The sequence below is a fragment of the Micromesistius poutassou genome, assembly GCF_964030765.1.
Source record: "Micromesistius poutassou genome assembly, chromosome: 22".
Taxonomy (NCBI): Eukaryota; Metazoa; Chordata; class Actinopteri; order Gadiformes; family Gadidae; genus Micromesistius; species Micromesistius poutassou.
In genome coordinates, this window is record NC_140292.1 from 11,908,386 (window position 1) to 11,936,234 (window position 27,849).

At 43.5% G+C, this 27,849-nt stretch overlaps 1 protein-coding gene across 2 annotated transcripts; it reads left to right on the top strand.

The window, feature by feature from the left end:
• Nucleotides 1-319: 319 nt before the first annotated feature.
• On the top strand, nucleotides 320-26,608 carry slc37a3 (solute carrier family 37 member 3). 2 transcript variants are annotated; one of them, XM_084486157.1, is made up of 15 exons: nucleotides 344-362; nucleotides 539-612; nucleotides 1,724-1,908; nucleotides 7,075-7,189; nucleotides 7,335-7,427; nucleotides 11,346-11,429; nucleotides 11,712-11,857; nucleotides 12,020-12,116; nucleotides 21,302-21,386; nucleotides 21,664-21,866; nucleotides 22,167-22,308; nucleotides 22,519-22,620; nucleotides 24,346-24,545; nucleotides 24,768-24,833; nucleotides 24,954-26,608. In XM_084486157.1, the coding sequence occupies exons 3-15, from the start codon at nucleotides 1,832-1,834 to the stop codon at nucleotides 25,044-25,046; spliced, it is 1,503 nt and encodes a 500-aa protein (XP_084342283.1). In that variant the 5' UTR covers nucleotides 344-362; nucleotides 539-612; nucleotides 1,724-1,831; the 3' UTR covers nucleotides 25,047-26,608. The 2 variants fall into 2 exon arrangements, with proteins under 2 accessions (XP_084342282.1, XP_084342283.1); XM_084486156.1 differs by lacking the exon at nucleotides 539-612 and having other exon boundaries at nucleotides 320-362.
• The last annotated feature ends 1,241 nt before the right edge of the window (nucleotides 26,609-27,849 follow it).

Consider the following 27,849-nt stretch of genomic DNA (forward strand, 5'->3'; position numbering starts at 1 on the left):
AGGCCTACACCCCTTCGGTTTTACACAGGCAAGAAAGTGAAATTGTAACATCTGCCAAGCAGCGACCGTACCTGCTTGTAGTGGAAAAATGCCTACAGACTCAGAAATAAAATAAACTTATTTTAATAACCTTACTTTAACTTCTCGAATGCCAGCCCGCCCAATGTAATTTCAGATAACTGTGTGCTGTTACATTTATCCGTTTCATTATGTGACATGTCATTCCCTTCCTGTCCTGTGGGGCCGCTGTGACCCGGGCTGTCGTCGGTGTCCAGTGACGTACGGCCGTGACGTCACCCGCTGCTCAGTAAACAGGACATAGGTGATCCGGTCTCAGAGTAAGGAGCAGGCGACCACCGAAGGTACGAGAAAACGTTAATATTCCTTTCTTTACTCAACACGTAACATTTTATTATCTTGTGTATTGTTTGTGTTGCATTTCTCTATCACGCTGATTAATAATAATCCATAACTCGTATTAATTTGACTGTTGCCTATGCCTGGAGAATACATGGGCTTTATTTTCTTCCACATTCAGATAACTTTATGGGGAGAAATGGTGAGAAATCGTTTCTGTTCCAACTTCACTGTTCAAGATAAAATTAAATATATGTAAGTAAAAAACCTGAACGACAAGGCAATACAATTTTGAAGGATTTGCATATTTTTCTATTTTTTTTTAATAATAAACTAATTTATGTAATAGGCACAATGTATGTGCATATTTTTACGTGTCAATTTACATTTAGTGTGCATATACATAAAATATACATAACTATAAAGTGTCTCATCAAAGTGTTGCTCACAGTCACAAGTGATGCTGTGACTGTAAGCATTCCTTAAAAAGCAGGCTTAGGAATTTAAGGAATTCTGATAGTATTTCAGAAAAACCAGAGAGCTTTTATGTCCTGTAACTTCCTGCATTGGAAAATCTTGATGAATTCCTAGGAAAATGCACAGAATCTTGTACTGTGCTAGCTTTTGCATTATTAGTACTGAGCCTGTTCAAAATCTGACTTTTGGGAACGAGCCGATGGTTGCAGCTTAGAAGTGCTCATCCAAACCACCCAAGAACACACGCTAGTGTGCAGTGGATTGCATGATGTTGAGATTACAAACATACGTTGAGAGACTCCTAATTATATTTACAGTAATATAACGATAGTATATCCAGCATCCAAGTACAGTTACTAAGTGAACTACAGACAAAGAACGGTGTCGTGTGTGGGCCCTTGGCTCCTGTAGTTGAAGACATTCTGAGCCTGGCCCCAGAGCCCGGACTGCTGCTGCACAGGACACTGCCTGTTTGTTTGGTTCAAAGTTTGTTAATATTGAACATGCCATGTGTCCAAATAGGTTGACCCGGCCCTTTCTAGGGTCTCCAGCAATACACATGCCAAGTATAAAGTAGTGAACGGTTCTAGAGATATTCCAAGTACACTTGTTTTTTAGGTTGATATCTGTAAAAACAATACAATGACAAAGCTTTTATTAATACGAAAATTCTTTGTTATACGTTCCAAAAAGTAAACACTGATTCCAATAAAAAGAGGAAATAACAATAACATTTAATTCTGTGCATGAATATATGTGTGCATGCATACATTATGAACTGACACCCTGGACGATGTTAATGGTATTGAAGCAAGATCAAATGCCCTGTGTCTAACTAAATGAAGTCTTTATTCAACATGTACCTCCACTATTGTTACTATACTTTCAGGAAAGCTTTGTCCTCTCAGACCCTGACCAGTGACGGCCCTGACATACTGCCTCCATCCCCCTGACCCCCTGCTGCTGAGGACCCCCCCGACTCCTCTCTCTCTCTGTGATGCCGTCTGTCTGCTGTGGCTGTCAGTCGCAGTACACCTACCACCACCTGCTCGCATTTTTGCTCACCTTCTTCAGGTACGACCACTTGCTCCCATACCACATCTGTAATCAGTAAGTAGGAGGATGGATGTCCCATATGTCAGTCGACAAAATGATGGCTATAACTGTTGCTGCAACTCCACTAAAGCAGTGTTATTCAATATAAACTCTCAAGAGGTTAGAGAAAGGACGAGAAACATGGGATGACGTCAAGAAACATCCTAATGTCTTCCATTTGTTATGATTCAGTGCCATATATACTGAAGTAGCCTAGTAGTTGTATCAATGTCTCTATGCACAACAACAGCTCAATGAAATCAAATGAGGAAAGTACAATTCAAAGTATATTTCATTAATAATAATTGTAATGTTTTCACATTGAACCGGAGGGATTATAAATAATAAGTACTCTAATAATAAATAAAGGTTATAAAAAATTAATAAATGCATAACAGCGTTTTTGAAAAACATGCATCTTAAAATAAAGAGCTTGATTTTAGAAATAAATTATAAAAGGTAGGCTGTTGCTCTGGTTTTACTTTTTCTTATTTTTCTCACTATATCTTCAACTTAATGATCAGCATGCATCATTTTTACTGCTTAGATATCCGACTCCCTTATATCGCACTCCCACATGTTCTCTGGTTCAGTGGGAGAAGGTCACTCTAGCTTGTCCTGCGAGGATCTTAAATGTGGTATCAGAGCCGTGAAGAGGTGGTCATTGGTGAGGCTGGAACACTATTGGGTTGTTCATAGTGTTGAACGCTGCCTCGCAGTTGATTGTGGGGCAGACTATGTGGAGTCAACATGTACGATGTCCATGGTCTTGGTACATATGACATATACTGGTGTACTAACTAGCCGTGTGAAGAATGAACTGTCCATTGTGGATTAAAAGCAATTTTCACATTTTCTCAATTTTGAGGGAGGCATGTTAAATGACTGTTCTCTGACGGATCTGGCCTCGGAATGCACAGATTTGATTGAGTAGCAGAACGTGAGATGACTTACAACGCATGCAATTGGTCTGGGATAATCCTGTTATACCAGTGGCATAATGGGTAGAAAAGCTGCTCCAACTACAAAAACTACAACCCCTTTGACAAAATGTGAAAATGATCAACAATTATCCATTAAAGGTCTGGATCCAGATAGAACGGCGGTCAGTCTATGAGTGACCTCTGCACTATAGGTGTGTGGATCTGAGCAGCTTGCTGATTAGTTTTAACAGTCAGTTAATATTTAACCGGTGCAGGAAACTTTGATCCCTGCAGACACCTTTATCTGCAAGTCATTTTGTTCAAACAATTTGGCTTTAACAAAAGCCAATGTGCCTATTTGACCCAGGAGATCTCCTCCAATCCGCTTCCTGGTTTCAGGTGTTGACAACTATATCAGGTTATTGTATGAGTTGCTGTTTGGTTACTGAGCCAATGTGTGTCATACCTGATGGACAAGAAAAAAATTGGATTCTGGTGACTGGAGGGCGTTCAGATCAATTTCGTACAAAATAGTTTAATACTAGCCTGCAACCTGTTAAAGGGATAGTTCAGAATTTGAGTGAGTGAGCCAGTGTGTTATTAATCATTGGATCGTTTGCAACACGTTTCATTCAGTCCTTCTATTTGCATAGATCACTGGTGCTAGGCTAGCGCAACTCAAGGGGAACTGCTAGCCTGCCCACTCCAAAGTACACCCGATGCAAACCAATTATAATGCCCGACTATCAATGTAAATGTCTGTGTTGATAGAATAGAAATAAAACTATCTTTGTATCGCAATGATCGCATTACATTTCGGGGGACTACTTTCTCAGCAGCGGCGGAATTTCACTTTGCTCCGGTGTAGCAACCAATTCACTACAGCAGAAGGTAAACAGAGAAGCGCACTCCAGGTAATATCAGTCTGCCGCTGCCGTAGCTTGCTTCCAACTTCAGGGATTATAAACTAAATGCAATGCGATGCAAGGGTAGTTTTATTTCTAACATTATTCTATCAACACAGACATTTGCATCAATAGTCTGGCGTTATAATTGGTTTGCCTCAGGTGTACTGTGGAGTGGGTAAAACTGTTTTTATTGGCAGGCTAGCAGTTCCCCTCGACTTGCGTTAGCCTAGCACCAGCGATTTCTGTAACTAGAAGGACTGAATGAAACATGTTGAAAATGGTCTCCAATGATAAATAACACACTGGCCCACTTGGAAATGAGGTCTGATGTCCAAAATTCCGAACTACCCCTTTAATCCAACGGTATTCCAAACATTTTCCTAACTTTGAAACTACACACCCACCCCTCCTCTCTCCCATTCCTCCTGTTATCTTCTGAGAACATAACATTAACTTGCAAACTAACCATTAGATCAGTTGACTACCCAAACATCTGTTTAGAATGTTATATGGGGTAGTTCAGCGCTGTTGTCTGTGGTCTCAAACTATCATAATAAAAATTAAAGCTGCAAGCAGCATTTTACGGGGGCCAAGCCTAAAGCAGACCAATAAGACCCTGATAGACCATTAAAAATCTGACAGGCTATTAAGACCCTCACACAGACCATAAAGACCCTGATAGACCATTAAGACTGTGACCTGGTCCTGTCTCTGGTATTTGGCTCATTTAGAATCGCCCTGCCTGCTTCATAATGGCTGGCTACAGGCATTCACAAACCTGTCCTTAAAACAAAACGTCCCTAAACGTCCCTAAACGTGGTGTTCGTTGATGTTCCAAATCAAGTATCGTAGCGAAACACTGTTTCTGTTACAGTTTTCTGTTGGCATTTTGTAAATCCCATTGATTTCTGTTGGAAGACTCATTGCTCGTTGGCCGGAAACGGAAAGGGAGGCTGTTTACGTTTGGTTGTAGTCTTTTCGCTCGGTTCTCTGTCTCAACAGTAGGGCTAGAACTGAGCGAAAAGACTACAACCAAACGTCTTCCAACAGAAATCAATCGTCTCTTAACTGTGGTCATTTTAGTCAGAGGCTACGCCCATCTTGATGCCAAGCCCTTTATCAAAATATGTGGACTTCATCTTGTTAGGTGCCAAGCACAAAGTGTGCGAAGGCAACTTATTGTGATTCTAGTTCAAATTGTTATTCTGAACAACTTTTGTATTGGACTCAAGATCATAGGAGTCCATCTTGATGTTGATATGAGCATTTAGGTCTTTACACATTTTTAACCACACCTTTTTTTTTTAAGTTAATGGCTCATGGGTGCTTTAATCTTTATTGTACAGACTTCGCTTTATGTCAGATTGAAGACAGACTTCGCTTTATGTCAGATTGAAGACAGCACATATCATAGATGATATGTGCTAAAGGATTTTTGTCTAAGGCCCTGTCCACACTAACCTGGGTAAATCTACAAACGCATGAATATTTATCCATTTAGCCCTTCCGTCCACATTAGAACGGCGAATTCTGTCACTGAGAACTGTGCTGTACTTGCTGTGCTTAAGCGATGGGAAAAATAAATGCAAAGACACCAGTTCAAACCGTACTTGGAGCGGCGTTTCTAAAAAAAACAACTTGCCTTTGTGCTTTTGGTTTGAGCCATATTTTTGTTTGTGAGTGAAAATGATAAGCCAGCTGATCAACTGCAACTATCAGCTGATCGCGCGCCTGTAATCTAAACAGAGAGGCGTTGCGGGAGTCGCATTGACAAGGCAGCACTATGAAAACGATAGTGTGGACAGAGATCGTTTTCAATGCGACTGTGCGTTTTTATATTTACCTGGGTTAGTGTGGACAGGGCCTAAGTCCAAAAACCTAAGATCCTTAGGGTATTTAGTGTTTTTGACAAAATTCAAGATGGCCGTTAATCTATCCAAAGAAAGTCATAGGTTGTAGAGGCAGATTTGTTCATCATGAGGATGTGCATGTGTCATCAACGTTTCATCAACGTTTCATGACTGTAAGTCAAAGGGGTCACGATATATGCTTGCTCAAATATGCTTGTTATATTTCTTCTGTTAATCTTGAGTCAGCCTCTACAGCTGTAGAAAGTTTCATCAAAATTTTGCGAGTAGTTAAGGCTGTGTAAGTCAAACGTGGCGGAATAATAATAATAAAAGTAACAATTACAATAGTTTGCCTTGCACTTTGTGCTTGGCCCCCTAATAACTTTGAGCATGTTTGATGTAACTTTAAAATGTTACTGTACACATTGCAGTGTTTCCCACACACTAGATTATACTTCTTCTGGTAGCTGATGGGGGGATGAAAGCGTTTTTTTGTTAGAAATATATTGGATATTCGACCTCTGAGTAACAGAACTGTACACCCGATAACCGGCATCATCTCTCACCTCCATAAAGAAATACAATTTACACATTTTAAATAAAAAAAGGATATGGTCAATATAAGGGAAGTAGTACATTATAGTAAGATAGATAGGTATTGAAATATCACATCAATAAATTATGTTTCCACTGGAAAGAGCTTGTAGTTTTTGAAAATGACAATGAAACCAAAAACTTGGCATAGTTTATCCCCTTTCAGTTATTGGTTTAAGGCACAGACTCACTCACTACACCTACAGCATCTTTAAAGCTTGGGTAAGAAATTGATTTTAGAAGCATTTTTTCATATTTCTGGAAATTCTCTTCATCTCAAGAAGCATTCAATAGATCATACACTCTGACAAAAAAAAAGAAGTGGTATCTTTGGCTGTAATAAGCCGGTCCCATCATTTAAATCAGCCTGAATGAAATGTTCAACTGGTCTGCCTGTTTGATAACCTACCGTTACCTGGAAAACTGCCTGTACTTAACCCGTGCACTTGACTTGCGACTGACCAGAGCCTACCAAGATGCTGGGCAGACCTATTGCTTCAGCTAGCAAGCTGTTCATGTGTTTTGGGGGAGTGGCTTAGGAGGGTGGTCTGAAAGAAGGGATTTTTTTCGGTTGGATACTTTCAAAATCTAGCTTAGTTTGGCTGGTTTCCGAATTTAGTGAATGTTATGAAATAAAGCACATTTTCCCAAAGATTAAGGTAAAACATCTACATCTGTTTGTTGCTGTAAAATAATGAAATAATCGTATTTCATTCATCAAATGAATCTATATTGTTCTGCTGTTATTTGTGATACATAATTTCTATTGTGGTTTATGATAAGGGGAGATCAGAGTGGAACCTTCCTCTCCAGGTTTAACTGCCCCAGCAGGTTGAACAGCAGACTAACTGCCACTGCCTTGTTCCACAGCTATGTCCTCCTGCATGCATCCAGGAAGACCTTCAGCAACGTTAAGGTTAGCATCTCGGCTCAGTGGACTCCCTCCGTCAAGAACGACAGCCTCCCCGCCTTCTCCCCCAGCCAGGTACCCCACACCTCTTCACCCTGAGATCACAGAAACGCCTAGTTCATTTACTATGGAGTTATTTAGCGATGGTTGATAATGACGATCAATTGTTAGAGTAGATTCCTGGGATGACGTCATGTTGTCGTTTGTTACCTCATGGCAGGTGTGGGAGGAGCATCGGTTGTTTGCTGATGAAGAGGAAGCCACACTCTTTCTCGGAGCTCTGGACACCATCTTCCTCTTCTCCTATGCCGTCGTGAGTAACCAGCTGCTGATATCTCTTTATTAATGTCAGAAGTATTTTGTATTGTTTATGTCATTGGTGTCATCTTATTTTCACACTTTGTCAGAAATATTTCCTTGTGCCATCAGTATTATGTGGCTGTTATGTGACTATTATACTTTATGAAGCAACATGTTGGAATAGCAGGCAGGGCCGTCACTCCCCATACTCAGAGTACGCAGGGCGTGTAGGGCCCCCAGTACCTGGCGGGGGCCCCCAAAATTAAGGTTGCTAAAAAAATGTCATGATAATTATTACATTACAAAAAATCTATATAAATTAGTTATGAACAGGCCCACCGTTGTTTTTACTTAATTGTGTACCCTATCATTCAATTCGGGCAAATTCTATGTTTTTACCTAATATATAAAAAGAATCCCCCCCCGCTTCACTGAAATGGTACAGCCTTCAAAGCTCTCGTCTTTTCGCAACGGAGGCGGAGCATCCTTTCTCAGTGCATTTTTTCTAAACTGAAACTTGGTACGGTCAACAATGGGACAAGAAGTGGCAGATAGGATGTCTTATGATGAATCAATTTAGCATTGCACACTATCCAACATTTATAGTTCTGCATAGTGTAGGGAAAATATTTTGATTAGGACAATACTGCACTTTGAGGTTGTTATTGGGTGTGTGAAAACTAGTGTGTGTGTGTTTGTTTTGCTATTGTGTAGCATCTTCTGGGTTCTTCTGAGGGTTCTCTGGATTAAGGTTTCCTCATGACTCTTGTACCTGCACAAGTTTGGATGTGGATGGTGGCTGTACCGGGGCAAGCAGGCCGAGCTGTCTTGGGTCATCAAGCCTCATAACGCTCTTGCGAGGAAGGCCTGTTCCACTTCTTATCCTCCTGGAGAGGATGTCCGTCTGGATGTCAGAGATGTAGGAGTACAGTTAATGGAGGTTCACGTCTCCTAAAATGTAACAGTTCTGTTCCCGACGAATATGTGCCAACTAGCAGCTCTCGTGCAGGGTACTGCATTATATGACCAGCCGGACATATCACATGATATAGGCTGCACTCTTAGAAAAATCTGAGGCATTCGAATGGCGATCAGGTGATCTAAATAAACAACAAGTAACCTGGGTTTCGGGGATTTAGCCTGTATCTGGGAGACAGACAGACGAACAGCAAAACAACCATGGAAACAAACGTGTTTGGTAGCGAACACCCCAGCAAGCAAGCAAGCAAGCAAGCTAGAAACATACAGGGTTCAAGCAAGCTAGAAACATACAGGGTTCAAGCAAGCTAGAAACATAGAGGGCTCAAGCAAGCTAGAAACATACAGGGCTCAAGCAAGCTAGAAACATACAGGGCTCAAGCAAGCTAGAAACATACATGGCTCAAGCAAGCTAGAAACATACAGGGCTCAAGCAAGCAAGCACATTTTTACAGAGACTATCAACATGGAGAAAGCCACAATACAAAGAGAACAAAGTTCACCCAAGGGTGCCTACAATTTCAAGAGCAACACGACCAAGTCGCCATCCGATTTGCAGTCTTATTTTTCTTTCAGTTCACACCATTCCTTAACAGCTCGTCCAATGCTTACTCGCGGTGGCATCTCTGTCGGTCAGTCTCCCTTTTTCTCTTCTTCTGTTCCTCCGACCATGGGTTTCTCTGTCTCTTAGTCGGCTGATCCATGATGAATGTAACAATCCCTTCGCTCCTTGTGTTTCTAGCCAGTTCCGTGTTTGTGGGGGTCTAGTGCTGTAAAGCAATTTGTTACATTGCGACCCGAGACTCCCACGAGAGTTGGCGGCAGGTCGGTGGCAGAACCTTTTCCCTTTCTCCGCCCAGATGCGCTAGGGGGAGTCGAACCCATCGACCCATAAAGTGTTATAGAACCAACACAGTGACTCTTAACCTGCTAAATGAAGGTCAATGAAGCTAAAATAGTTGCATAGTTCCCCTTTTACTGTGTCAAACGCTTGATAATGTTAAATAGTTGTGTTCTTCACTTCCTATTGTACTAATTTCCCAGCAGTTTAAAGGTGACATATTATGATTATTTTCCAACAAGTAAACGTAGTATATGAGTTCCAGAAAACATTTTTTTGAAGCTGTTTGCTGGAAATAGCTTTTAGGAAAAAAATTCTCGCCTACCGCCACTCCCCTGTTTCAGTCCCTTCAGAATGTGCTGTTTCTGGTGTCTCTATCGATATATATAATATAATATCTTATATCACATCCAAAAGCTATGTGCACCTCGGATGATATTATGATATAATAGTATGAATCCTAAAGACTGCGTCTGACGTCTCAGGTACTTCCACAACAAGTTAAGACCCGTAGTGGGGGTTATCTCGGCCATGGTTGAGAAGAATAGGGGGAAAGGAACTTTGGCTTTGACTCGCTAAAGTCCAGATTGAACCGTGACATGGAGGAGAAATTGTACACCCGAGCACAGCTGGCAGACTCCCGCCGGACTCCCTGCCAGGCAGACACAAGGCAAACTGACAAATTAGACCATTTCTTTACAGAATCTCCCTGCTTCTGAAATGCGCAAACATCTCCGCCCAGCGCTCGTCCGCTGGTCCACAGAATCGTATTTATGCTCTGATGGGAGGGGGATGGGGAAGTGGTGGTAATATGCAAATGTGCCTCATTCCTACGTAAGAGTCGTGCTGAAAAAAAAAATTACAGACCTATTACAGACTTATTTCAAAGTTTGTATGCGTGTGGCAGCACCAGAGACCCCAAACAACACCCCAATCCCAGGAAGTCTTGTTTTCATAATATGTCCCCTTTTAAGGTCTCCACATCACCTGGGCAGGTTACTTTGTTACAGGCATTATTCCTGTCCTGGAGATCTCTTTGTGATATCTATAGAACCCCTATTTTACCACCAGTGTGGTTCTGAATCTGATTCTAATCATCACAATCCCTTTTGAAATCAAACTTTTTGTAACATCACAAAGTGGGAGTATCCACCTGGATGAATGATGGAGCGGCTCCAGCCTCCCACTTTCTACACTGGGTAGGCTGGTCAGCCTCTCCATCCATTGTGCAACTGGGTGTTCACTGACACTGAAGAAAATGCATGTGGTTGCATGAGCCAACTCAGAACTCACTTAGTCTGTGTGGGCATGCTAATATGCTAATGCTAGCAGAGCTAATGAGCGAGCACCACAGTGGTCATTGACCCTGACGTAATGGTTTTAAATATCCAGACTAAAGTTTCTACATTACCTAATGTCCATTTTTTTTTACAGAATCTAAATAAAAATAATACCTACCATTGGGTCGGCATTATTAGGGCGCATGTGGACCAACTGTTTTCCAAAACTTCAAGGTTACAGCAAAAATCTCTTGACAGACCTTATGGGTCCTTGAGGCAAAAGGATTCGGCAGGTCGAAAAAGGGGGGGGGGGGGGAAGCTGCCCTCAGAATCCTGACAGAAACAGTATAAGAAAGTCGTCACGTTCTTCAATGCGTGGGACTTCAGCCTGCGTTCTCTCTTGGAGACACGCGGGTTGAATTCCCAACCAGGGGCCTTCAGCCGGGCGGAGCTCTTTGAGTGACACGCTGATTCCCCGTGCAGGGGACTTCTGCTCGTGGGGCTCTCTAGGAGAGACACGGGTTGATGTCCCATCTAGGCCTCCCATGATTGTATGATAGGCCTTGGATCTTTGTTTGTTTTATAGATTATTGTTAGTTTGTTGTATTTCACTGTACCGTTATTACCCAAATATGTGACCATATTTCTTATGAGCTCCTTGAATCACAGGACTTTGGAACTCGGCGCAAGCGCCTCGTTCCTACGGCTGTGCTTCACGTATCAATAATGACATTCAAGAACGCCATCGAGTGTAAGATTGCTTAAGTGTCGACGCTCTAGTGTCGACGCTCTAGTGTTAGCCTAACCCTCCTGTCCTCCCCGCTGGGTGCAGGGACTGTACGTCAGTGGCGTGATCGGCGACCGCATGAACCTACGCTACGTCCTTTGCTTTGGCCTCTGCGGCTCGGCCACTGTGGTGAGTTACCGTGTCAACCCAAGTCTCACATCTCAATCCTGATAAATGGATGATGTATGCCAGTGTGAGGGCTGTTTGAAGATAATGGTTTAGAATGGGAAGAACATTGTGTGTGGGTGGAAGTGTCCGACCCCCTCTGGTCTCTCACACGTTTTTCAATTGTTTAAATCGTTAAGGAGTTGAAAAAATAAACCATTTTGTGTTTGTGTATGTATCTCTGATCAGTTTGTATCTATGGCTGTATATATCTGTGTGTGTGTGTGTGTGTGTGTGGATGGACAGGAGTTTGTGTTTGGGACGTTAACGGAGTGGCTCCACCTGTACAACGTGTACCTGTACTGCGGGCTGTGGGTCCTAAACGGCCTGCTGCAGTCTGCCGTCTGGCCATGCGTGGTCGCTATCATGGGCAACTGGTTCGGGAAGTCCGGGTTAGTAACACACAAACCCACACAAAGTACAAATGTACAAGGAAGTAATCGTGCTTGTTGGCCGAAACAAATATGGCAATACAAGTATATTAGTTCTGTACAAATGAGGGTGTATTAATGTGGTATATTCATGTCTTGAAATCCCCTTTCTCCGTGTTCCAGGCGAGGGTTTGTGTTCGGCCTGTGGAGTGCGTGTTCTTCGGTAGGGAACATCCTGGGAGCCTTCCTCGCCTCCAGCGTCCTCAAGTATGGATACGAGGTCAGTCACAACCTTTACGTTGTACGTTTGCTAGTATACAGTAACAGATATTAGTCTGCCTGAGCATCAAGAAAAATAAAACCTTGGACCAACAAATGGATAAATATTCCTTGATTGTGGATCTTTGAATATAGTAATATATAATATTAGATGTCTTGTGGAAAGCATTGTAAGCATGGTGTGATGTCATCCAGTTCTTCCTGTTGTCTTATTGACTTCCTTTATCTAATCTTTACTGCTGATATTCATCATGCATAATGTCATCTGTATTTATCCTTTTGGAATTGTTTTTATTTTTTATTTGTTGTCTGTTTTTCATTAATATAACTAACTATTACCTTCCTTGATCCCAAAATATGTATTTAATGACATTTAAGTCTATATTAAATATACATTCTGCCCCCTAATTGTTCTTGTGTACCACAAAACAATTATCTTTCACATATTCTAAGAGCCTTATAACAACAATCAAAAAACACAAACAACAGAAGTAATGCCCTTATATAGGCTGGTCTTATCACACCAGGAACTCTTTTAAACAGCTGTGTGCATAAAACAAAAAAAAAGTGGGGTGGAGTCAGAGGTTCAAGCACATCACAGATGGAGATCAGCCTTTACCGCCGTCCCTTAAGCAACATGTAGAAAGGGCGCTACATATCACTTTTAAGTAGCAAGCAGAGCTTGGTCACAGGTCGTAGAAGAACAGTTGTGCTGCTTTTCACCTTGGCTTGACGAACATGTCCTCTACTGATTGTCTGGATCACTCGACCCATTACCCGTGAATTCCGTGGGGCGGATTCATCCACAATAAGGACAATATCATCTTCACTGATATTCCTTTTTGGATGGGACCACTTTTGTCTCTCTTCTAAGTCCGGTAGATACTCCTTGGTCCAGCGTCTCCAACTTTTGGATTTCTACATCCAGCTTTCCAGCCTTGAAATATGTAGTCAAATCTTTTCTCTTCGTAGCTTCAATGTTGACTGTAACCTGAGAACCCATGCAACACTTATTTTAAGGCGACACCAGCTTGAGTAGTGATGAATGAGTTGGGAAGTGGCGTTTGTGCTCTGCTCGGCACTAAGTGCATAAACTGAAGCTTCTTTGACATCTGGGTCATTGTTGAGAGACGGACATATGTGACCAGCCATGGTAATACCAGCAACAAGTCTCCCCAGAGGCATTTTGAGTTATTCACAGATTCTGAAAGTGTAGTTTCTAAGCTTTCCAAAGATTTCTAACACATGGAAATCTGTGGAAGTTGTGGCCATTTGAATGTATGCCCCTCTGAAAAACATTCAGTCAGTGCGTTTACATGACACTCAAGAAAGTCGAATTATTGGCTTAGTCTAACTATTATTGGATTATTAAGATGCATGTATACACCTTAGTCAAGCTAAAATCAAAATTGGAATCAAATTGGGTTACTCATAGTCGAATTAAGACCCCTAGATAATGCGATTCATAGTCAAGTTAAGCATGTGTTGAATTGCGTTCTGCACATGCTCGAGATCTTTTCCCGGGCCGTGAGCCGAAAGTAGAAGGAGACGATAGTCATGTTGTTATTGCCGTCGGAAAAATGAGAAACTGCGATTTATTTAAAAAGGTGGCGCAGTAGATTGAGGGAGCTGGTGAATGTAGTTACCCCCTATAAGAATTGTGTCCCGGCCACGGGAGCGCGCATGGCATGCATTCATTAAAGGTGGAAGCACACAGACGCTACGCTTCGATTTCACCAAAGGCTGAATTAAAAGTACATGTTTTTCTAAATGTCGGTCATCAACAAGGTTGTAAAGTAGTAACTTCGGACACATCTGTCAAAATAAATGTTTTTTTCTCCCGACGTGTTTACGATCTTTAATCATTCATTGCACCACGGCAGGGAATGCCGTATACGGACGGGCAGCGGAGGGGCTGCTCTGGCGGGAGAAAGATGTTTTCAGTAGACAGCTGTAAACTCACTTCGGGTCGGCGATTTATTTAAAAAGCTGGCGCAGAAGATGGAGGAAGCCGGTGTCGTGCCAATGTAGTTACCCCCTATAAAGGAGTGTATCATCATCAACATGCATTCACTACACACTACGCTTCGATTTCACCCAAGGCTGAATTAAAAGTACATGTTTTTCTAAATGTTGCTCATCAACGAGGTTGTAAAATAACTACGATCTTTATTCATTCATTGCGCCGCGGCCGAACTGACAGGTATTCTCTGATGAATGAATCTTACAGACTGCGTCGGGTTCTCCGACTCTCTGGTACTTCCACAACAAGTAAAGACTCGTAGTGGGGTTTATCTTGCCCATGGGGAAAAAGGAATTGGGGGAAATTAACTTTGGCTTTGACTCTCTGAAGTCCAGATTGAAACGAACATGGAGGAGAAAGCGATGTTTTAGCAGACAGCTGTCAGTTCACTTCGGGTCCATATCATTTCTCTGACGCTCCATTGTTCCGACCTCTTGGTCATATGTGGACTCCTCCACCAGCAGAGCAGCCGCAGGAGTCCACTTATGACCGCATATGCATTAGCATCTGTCAATTCAAGCAATTCAAGCATTATTCAAATTAATAGCAGATGCTTACATTACTAGCCAAAACCTCCCATTACAGCTTAGTTTCGAAGCTGAGATATTCTTCCTCGTCTTCATTTTCGGCTAAGATCAGCTATAGATTAGGGATGTTCTCCAGTGTAATGCAGTCACTTTCATCGTCATTGTACTCTTCTTCAGAATCAGAAGTGAGATCGGCGTCGGCATAACCAGAAGCATCCGGCTTGTCGAAGAAGTACTGCCATAGATTTGCGCTGTAACAGCCACGATTTAGCTCTTCTGCAATGCATTTTGCCTGGTCCATCTTCATTCAAAGATGAAATCACATGGAGCTTCCAGAAGTAGCAGTTAATTATGCAGGCGCTGAATAAGTAGCCATGTGGTTCACTTCTAACGTGCAGTTGATTGGCCTAAAAAAGAACACAAGCACGTGAATGGCCAAAGGTAGCCAGTATGGAAATGAACTGTATCGCCGCACACGCCCCAACAAAGAGCCAGCATTTCCAGAAACTACACCCAAACTACACCGCTTCTTCCTTGTTTTACGTGAATTCGTCCCAGCCGACTTGCTGCTGGTTTACCCATGGCGCGTCACATATGCTGTTGGGCATTTCCAGCCACTCAGACTTCGGTTTTGTTAAGAAGTTTTTGTCTTTAGAAAGGCGAAAGGCATCCACAGTAAGCCCTCTGGATGCATAGTCCGCAGGGTTGTCTGAAGTATTCACGTATCTCCACTGAGAGACCTTTGATTGCCACAACCCGATTGGCAACAAAGGGTATCTTGCAGTCTCATTTTTGAGATACTGAATGACTAGCATGCTGTCTGTCCAAAAGACAGACTCCTCCAGACTCTGATCCAATTCAGCTCTCATCATTGTATCCATCTTAGCCACCATAGATGCAGCAATAAGCTCAAGTTGTGGTATAGTTACCGGTTTCAACGGCGTAACCCTGGCTTTGCCAATGATGAAGTCGCTGTGTGTCTGGTTCTGATGGTTTTTGGAGACCATATATGAGACTGTGCCATACCCTTTCTCGCTTGCGTCAGCAAAGTGGTGGAGTTGAGCTGAAGCAGTCTCACTCAAGTTGCCTGGCTTAACACATCTATTCACCTCGAAACTGGTCAGACTCCACACCCCATTGAACCTCCAGAGCTCTTTCGATAGGGAGGCAATCCTTTTCCAAGTCAAGCTCTTTGACCTCCTTGGCCCTGTCATCCTCATGTACAGAAGCAAGCATTTCTCTGCTGTTGGAAATCCACTTAGTGAGACGAAAACCTCCACATAGATGCCGGAGCTCCTGAATGAGCAACTGCCTGTTTCTCTCTGCCAACTGACTTAAGGCAGTCGTCAACGTAAAAGTTCCTTAAGACAGTATTTGTTGCCTCTGAGCTGAATGCTGCCTGGTTGTCCTCAGCACACTTTCGTAGTGCAAAACTCGCACAGCTGGGTGATGAGGTTGCGCCGAATAAGTGAACGACCATCTGGTATTCTTTCAGCTCCTGACTGAGGTCTCCTTGAGGCCACCACAAATATCTCAGCATATCAGTGTCTTCAGCCGGAACCCTGACAAAACATGCCTTCAATATCAGACATGAAGGCGACTGACTCATGCCTGAATCTTGTCAGCACACCAATGAGAGAACTAGCCTTGCCTTGCAACAGCTGAGAGTTTAAGGATGTACCTTGATACACGGCAGTGCACAACCCTTAACTTGCGCTTGTTGGGTGGTAAACCCCATTATGCGCTATGTACCATATCCTGTTGCCATCTTTGCAGATTTCTTCCATGAGAACTTCCTCAGTGTAGCCTTTCTCAAATATTTCTCTCATGAACTTTGTGTAGTCCTTGTTCTTTAAGGGAAGACTGATGCTGTAATGGCCCATGTTCAGCTTCACTGATCGTGATACAAAGTCCATGAACTGTCTGTCCTCGCTACACATTTCCAACATCTCATACAGCTGATGCTTGGGAAAGTCAAACTTTATTTGCTGCTGAGTGAGCTTTGCCACTGAGATCCTGTTTACTGTTACCTGTGGCCAGTTAACGTTGTGTTTGCTGGTATTTCCTTCTCTCAACAGAGGCCCATTGATTGTCCAGCCTAAAACTGTTTTTACAGCATGAGGGCCGCTGCCCTCACTGTTGATAACCTTCCAAGGCTCAAGCGCTTTTTGTACGTTTGTTACTATTAACAAACCAATAGCTCTGTCAATCGGCTTGAGCTGAACCTCCTTCAAATGAGGTCACTCTGTCACTCTGTTGTGGAATGTTCTCTTTTATTTTACAGGAATCTCTGGCGTGAGACGACTCGTGGAAGCTTCAAAAAGTTGTTCTCATCCAAACCGCTGACCTCAAGCCCCATGACAGTATGTGTACTGATTGTTTCCTCTTTTCCCATGGTGCAGAGCAAAATGTTGCCCTTTTTTCCTGTTACCTGTTCCTGGTCCCTCATCAACTCCTCAGAGCAGAAAGTTCCAGTACTGCCTGGGTCTAAGAATGCGTATGACTCTATTGTTTTGTCACTCCTCAAACATCTGGAATGATTGCGAACGAACAGGCCAAATTCCCAGCCCTAGTGCAACCACAAGTTTCACTATCTGTTGTGGGGGAGGAATTGGAGACTGATGACTCAGCATTCCTGCTCTGGCCAGCAGAGGGTGCTGACTGTCCTTTGTTGAAGTGCAGGATGGTGTTTCTGAGAACATGTTTGACAGATGAGTCTCTGTTGACAGCCTTTGCTTAAGTGACCCTGTGAAAGGCACCTGAAGCATGTGGAAGCACCTTTGGATTTAAGGAAATCCAGCTTTTCATTGGGAGGCTTCTGTTTGACGAGCTTGCAAAAATCCAGGTTATGTCCAGCTTTGTGACAAAAAAAGACATTGTTTTCCAGTTTTGGAAGCATCATTTTCCTTATTTCCTTGCTCTGTGTGTCTTGGAACAGGGGTTACATTTGTGGAAAATGTGTCTTTCCTTTCCTTGAATCTTGGAGCACCTTATCTCCTGCCTTTAGCTTGTTTCCGTGGCTTGATGACATGGGCTCTTGTAAATTGCAGAACAAAGGGTAAGACGCAATTCTTGCCTGCTTGTCCACAAAGTTAACTAAATTGGTGAACCTGGCTCTCAATCTTGTCCTTTCCTGCATGTCACAAACAACTCCCCTCCACCTTTCTCTTAAGCTTAGAAATGGAAGAAATGAAAATCCTCATATTAGTAGGGCTATCCATTTCTTCAATGTACTCCATGCTGTTAACTGTATTGCAGCAGCCAGTGAGCAACACGGCAAACTTGGTGAGTGCTTCTCCATCATCTGACCTAATGACAGGCCATTTCAGTGCCTTTTCGATGTAAGCAGAGGCGATAGTATACTCATTACCAAAGTGTTTGCTCAAAAGCTTCTTGGCTTCTACATAGCCTTTGTCAGGATGCATATTTGAACAGCTGCGAACTAGGACATTTGGTCTGCCACAGGTGAACTGCTGAAGGAAATGCAGCCTATCCCTGTTGCTGTCTGTCCCATCCTCAAACGCTTTCATGAAAAAACCAAACTCCAAGGGATCTTCATTGAAAACTGGGATATCCATCCATGGAAGAGTGGACACTTTTTTGTTGCTTCACCAAAAGCTCAGATTTTATTTTGTTGCTGCATGACGCTTAGCAAATCTTGAATATTGGTTTACCTGCTCTGTCCTGTGCTGGGCTGGTAGCTGACAATAGCATTTGGCTGATGGAGTCTGCTACTTCTCTGTGAGTTCATTGGAAGCCTTGTTCTCTGTCACATCTGCTGCACTCATTACATGAGAATCTCCACATTCTGACTGCATGGCTCTGAAGCCGCCCACACTACCCTCCCTACCCTCCCTACCCTGGGGCACTTCCCTGCCCTACCCTGGGGCACTTCCCTGCCCCCATTAAAGTAGGCAGCCATACCGTCTTTAGGTTCATCAGAAGTTATGAGGTGGCCTGTTTACAATTAGCACCTCCAGTTTTGCACTAGCAGCAGCGATGGCTATTCTCAACTCAAATTCCTGTTTTCTTGTTTTAAGCAGAGCCTCTTCTCTCTCATTGTTTTCAGTAGACAGCTGTCTAGCTATCATTTCTCCGACGCTCCATTGTTCCGACCTCTCGGTCGTATGCGGATATGTCGCGTTTCAATCTGGACTTCAGAGAGTCAAAGCCAAAGTTCCTTTCCCCTAATTCCTTCTCCACCATGGGCGAGATAAACCCCACTACGAGTCTTTACTTGTTGTGGAAGTACCAGAGAGTCGAAGAACCCGACGCAGTCTGTAAGATTCATAATATCAGAAAATATCCCCGTCAGTTCGGCCGCGGCGCAATGAATGAATAAAGATCGTAGTTACTACTTTACAACCTTATTGATGAGCAACATTTAGAAAAACATGTACTTTTAATTCAACCATGGGTGAAATTGAAGCGTAGTGTGTAGTGAATGCATGTTGATGATGATACACTCCTTTATAGGGGGTAACTACATTGGCACGACACCGGCTTCCTCCGTCTTCTGCGCCAGCTTTTTAAATAAATCGCTGACCCGAAGTGAGTTGACAGCTACTGAAAACTACTGTCTACTGAAAACATCTTTCTCCCCCCGGAGCAGCCCCTCCGCTGCCCGTCCGTATATGGCATTCCCCACCACGGCGCAATGAATGATTAAAGATTGTAAACACGTCGGGAGAAAAAAACATTTATTTTGACAGATGTGCCCGAAGTTACTACTTTACAACCTCGTTGATGACCCACATTTAGAAAAACATGTACTTTTATTTCAGCCTTGGGTGAAATCGAAGCGTACTGTCTGTATGCTTCCACCTTTAATGAATGCATGCCATGCGCGCTCCCGCGGCCGGGACACAATTCTTATAGGGGGTAACTACATTCACCGGCTTCCTCCATCTTCTGCGCCACCTTTTTAAATAAATCGCCGTCTCTCGTTTTCCGACGGTGACAACAACACGACTATCGTCTCCTTCTACTTCCGGCTCACGGTCCCGGGAAAAGATCTCAAGCATGCGCAGAATGCATAATCCAATCCCACTCTGTACACGCACGCTTAACTCGACTAAGCCTATTATCTAGGGGTCTTAATTCGACTGTGAGTAACCCAATTCGATTTGATTTTATCTTGACTATGGTGTATACATGCATCTTAGTAATCCAATCATAGTTGGACTAACCCAATATTTCGACTTTCTTGAGTGTCATGTAAACGCACTGACTGTCTTCAGGCTCGATTTCAGCATCAACTCTCTTGGCGTCATCGTATTGATGTTTCAGTCTTTCCACTTTATCCACAAAATGCTAAAGTCAATGGCCTTTGGCTCATACGTGTCTGATCATGGAGAACCTCTTCCTACTTCAAATAGTTTTTAACTGCATCATTTTTGTCACAGAACTCCATGTACATGTCTGTGAAATCAGCTGCTATTGTAACATTCACTTCTTTAAAGTTGCCATCATCCTCGATTAGAGCATCAATTTCCTTCATCTTTTTAGCAAGATTAGTCAGTTGGTTTTGATTCAATGCAATTAATCCTTATGACTCAAGTTGCTCCAATAGCTCTTCAATCACTTAGCTGACATGTTCACAGAGTATTCCCTTCTTCCAGCAAGCACATGCACTGCGTTAAATACAGGTGATGCTTGCTTACGTTCCATATGTTTGGCCGTCCAAAAGTCTGGGGGGAGTCTGTTAAACTGTGTTGAGTCCCGTATTGTATCACGGCCGCGCGCACCAAATCCTCCTTGTGGTGACGTGGTGGCAACCTATTTGCCACTCTTGCAGGACGTAAACTTTCTGTACTCGTGTTTTCCTTAAGGCAATAAGCTCCAAAAAAGTAATCCAAGATGAAACGAGGCAGATGTAAAAGGAAAATTGTGGCGATTTATTCTCAAAACATACATTGAATAAAAAATAAACGTTTCCAAGTAAAATTCTGGGTATGTGGTCTGTCACCTCAAACTAATTGACAGGAATAACTTTTTTATGCTTAAATGACGGTTAGCTATGGTCAGAAAATTGTTGCTTCCGTCCTGCTCTGATAACTCAATAACTCATGATGCCGACAGGTGCCCACATGGCCAATTCACTGCGGTTTACTACAATAAGCTGTGCTTTACGGCAGTATCAATTCGTGGTAGCAGGACAAAATAAGAGCGCAATAAAACATCTGATCCTGTGTATTAATGAAATACTGATCTACTGAATAGACATAAATAAAACAAAATATCAGTTATGATTAATTATTATAAATGAACAAATTAGGCACAAAATGCAAACATCAGCCTCATCATCTCCATGGCTCTGACAATGGTCCATGTATGATCACTTCTATCCATGATTAGTAAGGTCTCTTAATGAGTCTACTGTCCATCCACCAGACATTCTGCCGCTTCTCGTGTATTTACTGTTCTGGGGATGTTGCTTCAGTCTGAATCTGTGAGATAACCGTGCCCTACTCATCACAGATTGATATAAAAAGAGCTGTGAAATGAATGTGGCATCATGGGTAACGTTTTGGATTACAGCCTTTTTATTTATTGATTGAACAATATTGTGATTTATATATGAACTTAAATGGCATTCCTTCCACTTGCAGTGTGTAATTGTCCATCTCTCTGTAGTATGCCTTCTTGGTGACGTCGGTGGTGCAGTTTGCCGGTGGCGTTGTGGTGTTCTTTGGTCTCCTGACCTCCCCTAAAGAAGTTGGTAAGAACAGCTACTGTAGCTAAATGAATATATACCTACTATAGCTAAAGGCTACTGTAGATAATTACAGATATAGCTACTGTAGCTTACTGTATACCAAGTTAAACATATAACTACTGTAACTCCTAGCTTATAGCATTTATAGGTACTAAGCTACTGCAGAGCAAAGCTAATTCAACTTAAGGCACCTATCACAAACCACTAATACTTACTAACTGTGTGTGTGTGTGTGTGTGTGTGTGTGTGTGTGTGTGTGTGTGTGTGTGTGTGTGTTCAGGGCTATGTCAGGAGTCAGAGACGGGTCTGCGGCCTGTAATGGAGAGGGATTCTGAGAGCCAGCGGCCCCTGATGAGTGACGAAGACGAGGACGAAGGGTGTGATGGAGGCTACTACTCTGTGGAACAGTCGGAGGGGCCACAGGAAGAGCTGCCCCAGCCAATCAGCTTCCTCCAGGCCTTCCTGCTTCCTGGCGTGCTGCCCGTAAGCTAGCACTCTATCCTACTGTTAGCATTGGCTAACTAGTTAGCTAGCGCTGCCTTTTGGCCTGTGATGCAGTACCCGGGCTTCCCTTAAGGTTAGCATCAGCTCAAATGTTGGTTGACTAGCTAGTTGGCTACGGATAGCTGATTGGTTAACTAGCTGTTGTCATTAGCTGAGTTGTCCGTATCTTGTTATATGTCGCAGTGCTCCCTGGCCGTGCCTCCTGTCAGAATGAAGGTATAACGTACTTGTGTATGTTTACCATGTGGCTAACCAGCTGTTGTTGACTCTGTGTCTCAGTACTCCCTGGCCTATGCCTGCCTGAAGCTGGTGAACTACTCCTTCTTCTTCTGGCTCCCTTTCTACCTCAGCAGTAACTACGGCTGGAAGGAGGCACAGGCAGACCGCCTCTCCGTCTGGTACGACGTGGGAGGCATCGTCGGTGAGTCTGCGCTAGTTAGCACCTCCACTAGCCTCTCTGTCAGCTCGCATCTATCTTGCATCCTACGGAGATTGACAGTTTGACTGAACTTGTGGTTTTAAATATGGACTGATTTCAATAATAAACAGGTATAACAGCTGATAGTGGACTGTCTGTCAGTCTTGTCTGTCTCTCACTCTCTCTCTCTCTCTCTCTCTCTCTGTTCATCAGGAGGCACAGTGCAGGGTATCGTCTCAGACTTCCTAGGGAAGAGAGCTCCGGTGTTGGCCGTCAGTCTTCTGTTGGCCATGGGAGCCCTAGTCGGCTACAGCCGTAAGTACCTCTACCTCTACCAACCCTGGACCTACTAACCCTACCTCTACCTCTTTACCAACCCTGGACCTACTAACTCTACCTCTACCAACCCTGGACCTACTAACCCTACCTCTACCTCTTTACCAACCCTGGACCTACTAACTCTACCTCTACCAACCCTGGACCTACTAACCCTACCTCTACCTCTTTACCAACCCTGGACCTACTAACTCTACCTCTACCAACCCTGGACCTACTAACCCGCTACCTCTACCTCTACCAACCCTGGACCTACTAACCCTCTACCTCTACCAACCCTGGACCTACTAACCCTCTACCTCTACTAACCCTGGACCTACTAACCCTCTACCTCTACTAACCCTGGACCTACTAACCCTCTACCTCTACCAACCCTGGACCTACTAACCCTGGACCTACTAACCCTCTACCTATACTAACCCTCTACCTATACTAACCCTCTACCTATACTAACCCTCTCTACTGCTCTACCTGCCCCAGGCCCTGAAATTAAACTAGTAAATATCTGCTATGGCCAAGTTTTATTTTTTATTTTAATTTCTTAGCTCTAGGCTTGACAAATACTTTGATGAAAATTGGCAAAGTGCGACCCAACTGCGTAGGACTGCATTGTTTTAATTGACAGGGTTAAATTCATAGCAACCCGATTGACTATGACTGTTTGTGTTTGTCTTTGTAAGGCCACACACCACTGCAATAGAGAAAAAGGTTTTAGGAACATTTTCCACAAAAACAACAATGCTGTGAAAGTGCACTTTCACAGCACATTGTCGATGTCACGATCCCCTCTCACTCTACACCAAAAAACACCCGCATGGCGCATGCGCAGTCGTTCTCTAAGACATGTGAACTACAGCTACACAGTTCCAGATTAAATCCTGTATAAAAGCTATCTGGAGACGCCTTCTTCTGCTGGTCCCTGTCAGAGCTGCATATGACCCTACATGGACTACAGCTACACATTGATTAGCCTACCATGGCACACATGACAATGGGAACTCAAATGTGTGTATTAGTATGAAAACCAAAGCTGTCCCCAAAACTGAAAGGGGGTGGAGGGGCCAGGGGGTGGAGGGGAGGGGCCAGGGGGTGGAGGGGCCAGGGGGTGGAGGGGAGGGGCCAGGGGGTGGAGGGGAGGGGCCAGGGGGTGGAGGGGGAGCCGGCTGGTGAAGGGCTGTAGGTGAGGGCCAGGAGCCGGCAGGACAGGGATTTTTTTTATTTATTCTCTAAATACAACTTCAATGCCTGGCTTGAACCTCACTTGGATCACAAGACAACAGTAGCCTACGATAGTTCTGCAGCATGATCTGTGGATACTGGTCCAGGTGATTCATTCTGATGAGGGTGATTGTTGGGTGAAAGGTTAAAAATAATCAGAACTCATTTTTACGCTATGTTTTGTCACTCATGTTTTCTTGATAAAATGTAGGACTGAAGGTAGTCAATATGTGAATACAGTGGAAAGTCTTAATTTACCATCGCACTAATTTGTTGAAAAACAGATTGCCATCCTATTTTTCAGCCTATACACCCAAGGCTCACACACATGTGCTCACACATCAGGTTCAGCTGGTTGAACAGTTAAAGCCTCCCCCCCCGTGTGTCACGCACATAGAGGTGCAGGTAGTAAGCGTGCCGTGTGGTATCCTCACCCCGGGGTGCAGCTTTACAACGTGTATGTGACCGGACTCCCCCTGCTCCCAGACTCCCCCGCTGACCAGGTGGTGAACGCTGCGCTGCTCGCTCTGACCGGCTTCTTCATCGGCGGTCCGTCCAACATGATCAGCTCGGCCATCTCTGCCGACCTGGGCCGCCAGGACGCCCTGCGGGGCAGCCAGGAGGCGCTGGCCACGGTGACCGGGATCGTGGACGGTACCGGGAGTGTGGGCGCCGCGGGGGGGCAGGTAACACACAAAGGGCAACGGAGCGGATACACTTATTAATGGGTTCATGTCAGTGGAAACAAGGTTTATATCATTTAAACATACTTTTATATTATCATTGTGATGAATGTTTCCACGACAAGGCTGGTAACCGCTGGTAACCGCCAGAAACGGACTGGTAACACCACTAGCAACAGGGTAGTAACCATAGCAATGGTCTCACCGTCATTCCCTGTCTTTCAGTACCTTGTGTCCCTGATCGAGAGCAGACTGGGCTGGATGTATGTCTTCTACTTCTTCATCGTCATGGTAACTAATATAAAGTACTATCAACCTTTTTATTGAGTGTAAAATAAATGATTGATCCACATTGTGCTAGGTACAGTGTGTACAATGGCAGTGGTTAACAGCTGGGCTCTGTGGTCCCAGACAGGGGGCAGCATCCTGTTCATCGCGCCGCTCATCTACAGAGAGACGCGCTCCATGTGGAGAGAGAGGCGGGGCCTCAACCAGCAGCTCTGAGCGGTCGACCAATGGCCTTACACCTCTAAGTCTCTTCTGTTGTTTTAGGGACTGTACACCCAGAATGTGCTATTTTAATTAAGTAGGGAATGTAAATATTCAATTATTTTAAAATTCTATCGTTACTACTATTTTCAAATTAGATTTTTCTTGAGTGATGTTGAATGGCCTTTTGGTGTAACTCCTCGTCGTGGAGGTGACGGCGACCTGAAGATTGTATATTGTATTTATGAGTTGGATTTCATCAAAATAACATCCACATGGCATTATTCACATGACGTGTATGTATTTCAACTTTATATATTTGCTTAGTAAATTAAGGGTATACGTATTACGTATAGTCATGATCCTCACTGGGAAAATGTAAATCACAGAACACACACGTATCTTTGCCTTACCTGCAGAGATGGCACACACACAGAGAAGTGGTGATGAGCTGGAGCAGCTCAGTCCGTCAGGAGGGAAAAGGACTACAGGAACTGTTTTTATGTTCTGTGGAAAGGTGTGGCTTGTTATACATTACGAATTGTATCCGCCAATCAAGAGCACTTCTTCCCAGGTGGAGTAATATAGAATGTTCTAGAGTTTCTATCCAGGCTGAAATGATATTCCATTACAAAATGATGACACCCGTCTCTTCATGACACCTGTATGTGACTGTAACATTTTTATACTTCATGTTTTTTTTTGTCGAAGTTGAACTGTGTAAATATTTAAATTTTGCGTTTACATTTGTGTTTACTGTTTTTTTTTTAATATACAATTGCAGTTTAGAATGATTCCTGTGCAGAATTTAAGTAAAATAATGTCCTTTACATTATTGGCAAAAATGTAGACACAGATTATAGTGGTCTGTTAACACACGTAAAATGGCCGTAGTACTGGGTACTAAACCCCATAAACACATTCCAGGGTGCAGTACTTGCAGCAGTGGCTGTATTACACCATGTGGACTAGAGAAAACAATGTCTTCAAAGGCTTTATGGCGAACCCTCGGTTCATTTTAGCCTGGCTAACACCAGACCTCATCTCAATCCCCATTAGCAGCACCCAGGCTAGGTTCACTTACTCATTAATAGATTTAAAGAACTTATCGGGAAGGAGAATGTACATTGGCATAGCAACATATATATATTTTAAAAAAAGACTCCCTTTGAATGTTTTTCTTTTTCAAATCGTATATTTGGCCCATATATATGAAGGAAGCTATTGAAACATGGAGATTGTATTTATTTGCCTACTTTGTTGGCAGTTTATGGCAATGGGGTTAGGTCATAGTTCAGGAAGCAGCAGGGTTTTGGAGTGAGACAGCTTGGTCTAGTTATTGTAGTTTTGGTTGTAAAGCAAACCACACTATTGTTGGTTTGCTTTACTAGTGTGGTTGCAAAGCAAGCCAAATTATTGTTGTGTTTATTTTCATTAGTGTGGTTGCAAAGCAAGCCATACTAATGTTATTGTTTCTTCATTTGTAAGATTATTCTGCATATTTTATGTATTTATCTCCTAGTCTTTGAGGGATCACCACCTCACCCCGGGCATATATCAGTGCAATGCGTGTCCAATTTTTGTATACCAAACATTGTACACTTTTCTTTTTTTGAATAAATCTATTATAAAAGTTGTATAATATTATTTAATATGGAAAGTGAATGGGATGAAAACGCTAGAATCAACCACTTCAAACGTCTGAGAGTTGCCAAATTGAATACACAAATGTAAACGGGTTAAAAATGCCACCCCCCCTTCCCTACCACCACACACTTGTACTACCCCAGATAAGCCAATAAGAAAAAAACTCTGGCGCTGCTACTGCAGTCGGCCCCTAACTGCCCCAGTCGAGTTTTCAATGTAACGATTCGATAGTATTGTGATATTTGGGCCATGATTCAATATTATTGTGATTTTGGGATACAGATGGTAAATGGTCCTCATTCATATAGCGCTTCCAAAGCGCTTTACAGTGTTGACTGACATTCACCCATTCATACACACATCGACGGCGGAGTCAACCACGCAGGGCCACAGCCAGCGCGTCAGGAGCAATTAGGGTGAGGCGTCTTGCTCAGGGACAACACAACCCTCAGCTAGGAGGAGCCGGGAATCGAACCACCAACCTTGCGGTTACCAGCCAACCCGCTCTACCTCCTGAGCTACTGGCGCCCCGCCCCCCCGCAGATACAGCAAGTATTGCGATTCGATTCTGCGATATATTGCGATTCATGTTTCCCATATTATTCAAAGGCATTACAAAAAACAAGGAAAATAAGACCAAGTGTTGAACTCACTTCAAATGTCACATTTAATTCTGTGAACAACATTATCTTCTACACATTAACTGAAGTGCAAAAATGTTGTCCTTGCAGCATGAATTCATCTCTGGGGATGCCAGGCCAATCAGAATGCGCCCGCGTCGCCTGCCTTTGGCCCACCAGGAGGCTGCGGACCAGACGCTGTGGGAGATGCAGCGGGCGGGCCTCATAGAGCCCTCAGATAGTCCCTAGGCAGCAGCCGTGGTGATGGTGCCTAAGAAGGGGTGTAAGTGGAGAGTCTGTGTTGACTACAGGCCACTTAACGCAGTGACGAGGAAGGACTCCTACCCCATCCCGCGCATCGATGAGGCCCTAGATGTCGTAGCTGGGTCGTCCTGGTTCTCCTCATTCAACCTCCGCTCTGGCTACTTCCAGTGCCCTCTCACCCCTCAGGTCAGACTCAAGACTGCATTCTACACTAGCAGAGGATTGTGGCAGTTTCGGGTCCTCCCATTTGGCCTCTGCAATGCACCTGCAACCTTTGAGAGGCTGAT